The sequence below is a fragment of the Limulus polyphemus genome, unplaced genomic scaffold (genome assembly GCF_000517525.1).
Source record: "Limulus polyphemus unplaced genomic scaffold, Limulus_polyphemus-2.1.2 Scaffold4291, whole genome shotgun sequence".
NCBI lineage: Eukaryota > Metazoa > Arthropoda > Merostomata > Xiphosura > Limulidae > Limulus > Limulus polyphemus.
This window is the reverse complement of record NW_013669901.1, coordinates 41,098-45,685: the sequence shown is the minus strand read 5'-3', so window position 1 is coordinate 45,685 and position 4,588 is coordinate 41,098. Positions and strand designations below refer to the sequence as shown.

Below are 4,588 nucleotides of genomic sequence, written 5' to 3'. Positions count from 1 at the left end.
AGAAAAAAGCCAGGTGTTGGAAAAGTGAACGGTAGTTACTTGAGTTGCGGGTAATTTACGATTCTGTTTCAAGATAGCATGTATTATAAAAGTAGTTAATTTTATAGTGACGAGAAATGTACTGATTGTGAAATTACTGTGTACTAAAAGTTTGTATCGAGAAAGAATAAACTAGTTTAATCAAGAAAGGTCTTGTATCGCTGAAGTTTCTCAGAAATAATTTCTACTGGAAATTAACAAAAAAGCAGATATGTAACATTAGAATTAGGTTATTTTTTCAATCCTAAACTGTTGTACAAGAATTCTTGAATGAGTAAAAAAAATAAATATTGAAGAATAAATTGCCACATCTAAATGAAAACTTTTTCTAGTTTATTTTGTACAACTGAGCCTAATTCCTCAGTAATAGTCTTTACTGCCTGATGAAGGGTGTTTGCTTAACAAGTCCACAAAACTAGAAAACGTTTATCTAGATGTGTCATTATATTCTTTATTTTTTATCCATGTTGTAAATGAAAATATATCAGGTACATCAATGACGTTCAAGACCTGTAAGAAGCAGAAAATATGAATAATATATCATTATAAGTAATTGTCCATAGATTTCATGCGATAAGACAAGTCAAGATTCTTGTCACAGTTTATGATATACAATATACAATTCAGTAAAAAAATTCACTAGAAAAACAAAGACAATACAACATTTATTATTTGGCAAGAAAAACTTGTGATGATACTAGAGTAGATAACCACTTTGCAGAGACTAAAATGACTCGTAAGGTGAAAATCAATGTCTTATATGAAATAACAAAATATGGTAATACCAAAAAAATTTTAATTACCTGAGATTTTCTAATTATCAGGTAGAAAAATGTAAAAAGTAACTAATAATCTCATAAGTTTAAAAAACATGAAACGCTTTTAAGTGAGAAGATGATGATATGGACAGAAGTTTAGAAAAAAACAATCAAAATGAGTAATACATTTACATTTTACAGTACAGGCTGGAAAAAACTGTGGGAACACATGCACACTGAGAAATTAACAAAGCAAACAAAAAAGGCAGCTATACTAGTTGATGTTTAAGTGGCATCTAACAACAGCTAGACATTTGTTTTCCATTTTCAATGCTTGCTATCTAGCTAGAGCAAGCAGTAATTATACAGGAGTCCTGATCATGTAAACAGGGTAGCAACTTAACAATGTAACATACTGTTAGGCTGTTATTAGTTCATCTAATAAGTTCTGAGAAACACTGTTAAAGAACAAAAGTTATTTAGTAATCAGCAATTTTATTTGAGCAAATAAAGAATAATAAATATTAACTTGCCATGATTTTTTTTATTAAACTTTTTATTAAAGCAATTTTACTTTAAGTAATGCTGGTTAAATTTCTACCTTGTAATAAGTAAGCAGCATATTAAGGTAAAGCTACAATATTGTCCAGCCTCAACAAATAAAAGACATCAGTGTGGCTAGTTATGCAACCATTGGCCACTAGGCCACACCATCACATTTGTTAGTTTTGTACAAGCAGAACACATGCATATCATCTTGCATGATAATGCCATCAGAAGTTGTACTAGCTAAAATGTTATGTGGAGTTCAGGTATCAGAAGTTGAACGAGTTTGAGTTATGGCAAATTTATTAAGACTCTCTGCTGCCATCCCTAGTTTTGAGCTGTTGACCAGAGGGAAGGCAACCAGTTGGCAGTACCCACTACTAACTCTTGGGATACTCTTTACCAATGAATAGGACTGACCATCACATTATAATGCCCACTGACTGTCATGACCTGGTGGTTGCCTTATAAGTTGAGGGATGCTAGATCTGACACCTAGTGCCACCAAACATGTTTGCCCTTTCAACCACAGAGCATTGTATTGTTATGGACAATCACATGATTTATTCGTAAAAGTAGTAGCTCCGAAGTTAGTAGTTCAAAATTAAGGATGGTGGCAGATAGCCTTAAAACTTTGCCATAACTCAAAAACAAAGAAACAACTATAAAACCCTCAAGATTAAAAGAATAAACATGGTTGGTGGCAAGTGGAATTGAATTAACAACTCTTGAATTCATAAGGCAACCATTCTAATCACCAGGCCATCCCAGCCCAGTGCTGGACAACCTTGTATCAATTGAAAAAAAAAAATCATAATAGTAACATGTTGATTACTTGGATAACTGAAATTATTGAAAACAGTAATAATTAGAAACACGAATTTCAACAGTTGGTTAGTTTTGTAACATTAATTGGTTTAACTGTAATTTCAGTCAATCAGTAATTTTACATGACACTGGTCAATGTAATTAATGCTCACAGATTATGATTGCACTGATTGAGTTAAGATCGTAGTTTTATCCATGAAAAATTTTCAAAATTATGTAAACACTTCAAAAGTCAGCTAGGTTCATAATAAACAGAATTTCATAGTGACAGAATCTTATTTTCGGCAGTCCAGAGTAACAGGTGAAAAACAGTGCCTGTTCAAAATTAATTTAAAAATACTTTACATATTCTTTTTGTCATACTACATTAACAGTTTCAACATTGTATCTCTTTGAAAGTTTGAAAGAAAAAAAAAGCCTGTTGTTTTTGACAGACTTCTTACTTCTTTACCAGGGTTAGACTCTTTAAAGAAAATAAAACATGAACTGTTTAAATTATCCAATGCACAGATGAAATAGCAAAATTCAACCCTTCCAAAACTACCATTCCAAACAAATAACAGTGCAGATAAAAGTATGAAAAACAGCATCCCCCCTCTCAAATAATGGATGAACTGCATCCATCTTTCCAAAAAAGAGGGAAGATGGATTTAATTTTTTGAATCTTACAGTGATCTTTACTTACCTTTAAAGACCTTAACCTCTGAGTTCTGTTCTCTACATTAATTGCCTGCTGCTCAAGCTTGTCAACCTGCTGCAATATTAGGATCCCCCTCTCAAATAATGGATGAACTGCATCCATCTTTCCAAAAAAGTGGGAAGATGGATTTAATTTTTGTGAGTCTAACAGTGATCTTTACTTACCTTTAAAGACCTTAACCTCTGAGTTCTGTTCTCTATGTTCATTGCCTGCTGCTCAAGCTTGTCAACCTGCTGCAATATCTTGAAGTTTCTTTCTTCACTGTCCCTCCTTTCTTCCAAGAACCTCTCCAGATTGAAATTACTTGGTGAAAATTGCCTTTTGCTGATTGATAGCACAGTATTATTCTTAGCTGAGATATAAATATATCTTGATCTTCAACAAATTTCTTAATGATCATAAAATTTTTAATTAAACAAAAATGCAGATACTACACACAAAAATTAGATTTTAATAAAAATTAGAACTAAGCTCTAAGCATGACATTCATAACTTCTGCAAGGCATATTTCACAGTTTAGTAACTATACATGTTGGTTTAGCATGCAAGCAATACAAGGTTATTTATCCAAAAATATAATTATCTTAAGGCCCTACAGCACCTTTCACAATAAAAGTTACTTGTTCAATGTGTATAATTCTATGCTTGTAGATTTAATTCACTGACTTGTACTTACTAGGATCTAATAATCACTGCAGATCTTGCTCTGTTTCTTACTCCATGTTCCAAATTAAGAGACTGCAGTTCTCTGAAAAATGTGATTGGAAAAAAAAAGTTGCCCAACTTATTGAAACATAACATTAAAAAGTAATTTTTCTGGCCCTAAAAGAAATGTTTATTCCGTTTAAACTTAGAAAATGACAATTTGTTAAATATGGTTTAGGTAAATATGAATATTAAAAAAAACCTACACATACATATAAACTCTACATATAAAATGATTAACTGAAATTAGTTAAATCAATGAATCAAAATTAAAGTTCACAATTATTACTATTTTCAATTATTCCAACAATCAATTAATCTAAATTATAATTAAATTGATTGCCACAAAAATAATCAACTAATCAAAGTTAGCGTTTCTGATTATTATATTATAATATCTCTTACAGCAAAGCTACTGAGGCTATCTGCCGCCATCATTAATATTTAATTACTGACTAGGGGTGGAAGGGAACTGTTTGGCAGCACCTGTACCTGCTATCAACCTTTTTTTTCTTGTACATACAACATTCAGGTCCATTGGTAAATTGATGAGCAAATATCACCAATTGCCCAGCTCCACATGTGAAGAAAACTATTTTTTTAAGTAATTTATACATATGAGAATGAGGAAAAAAACCATAAATGATACTGTACAGTATGAAAGAAGGAAATCACTTTGGGTTTCTATCAGATGTTTGTCTGAACAATTCCCAGTACAGAAAACAGAAAATGCAATAATTTCAAAACTACCCATAAATGTACAATAAAACATCTCGATAAAAAACATCAAATTACATACTGTTACATATCTGCATGTTTGTTACTTTCTGGTATAAATTCTTTCCGAGGAACTTCAGCGATACAAGTTCCTTCTTGATTGACCCAGTTTATTCTTTCTCGATACAAACTTTTAATACACAGTAATTTCACAATCAGTACGTTTCTCGTTACTTTAAACTTAACTACTTTTATAATACATGCTATAAATCACAGCAATTTACACTCTCGATAA

At 31.5% G+C, this 4,588-nt stretch overlaps 1 protein-coding gene across 13 annotated transcripts in view; it reads right to left on the bottom strand.

Moving 5' to 3' along the window:
* Positions 1-4,588, bottom strand: part of LOC106470916 — a 40,240-nt gene that overhangs the window by 21,211 nt on the left and 14,441 nt on the right. For 7 of the 13 annotated variants that reach the window (XM_022399554.1, XM_022399553.1, XM_022399562.1 and 4 more), the window contains 2 exons: positions 3,548-3,619; positions 3,036-3,195 (listed from right to left, as the gene is read on the bottom strand). In XM_022399554.1, the coding sequence (XP_022255262.1) occupies positions 3,036-3,195; positions 3,548-3,619 (232 nt within the window). Of the gene's footprint in view, positions 1-2,856; positions 2,992-3,035; positions 3,224-3,547; positions 3,620-4,588 lie in introns of those variants that run through there. The other 6 variants (XM_022399559.1, XM_022399561.1, XM_022399557.1 and 3 more) reach the window with 4 other exon arrangements.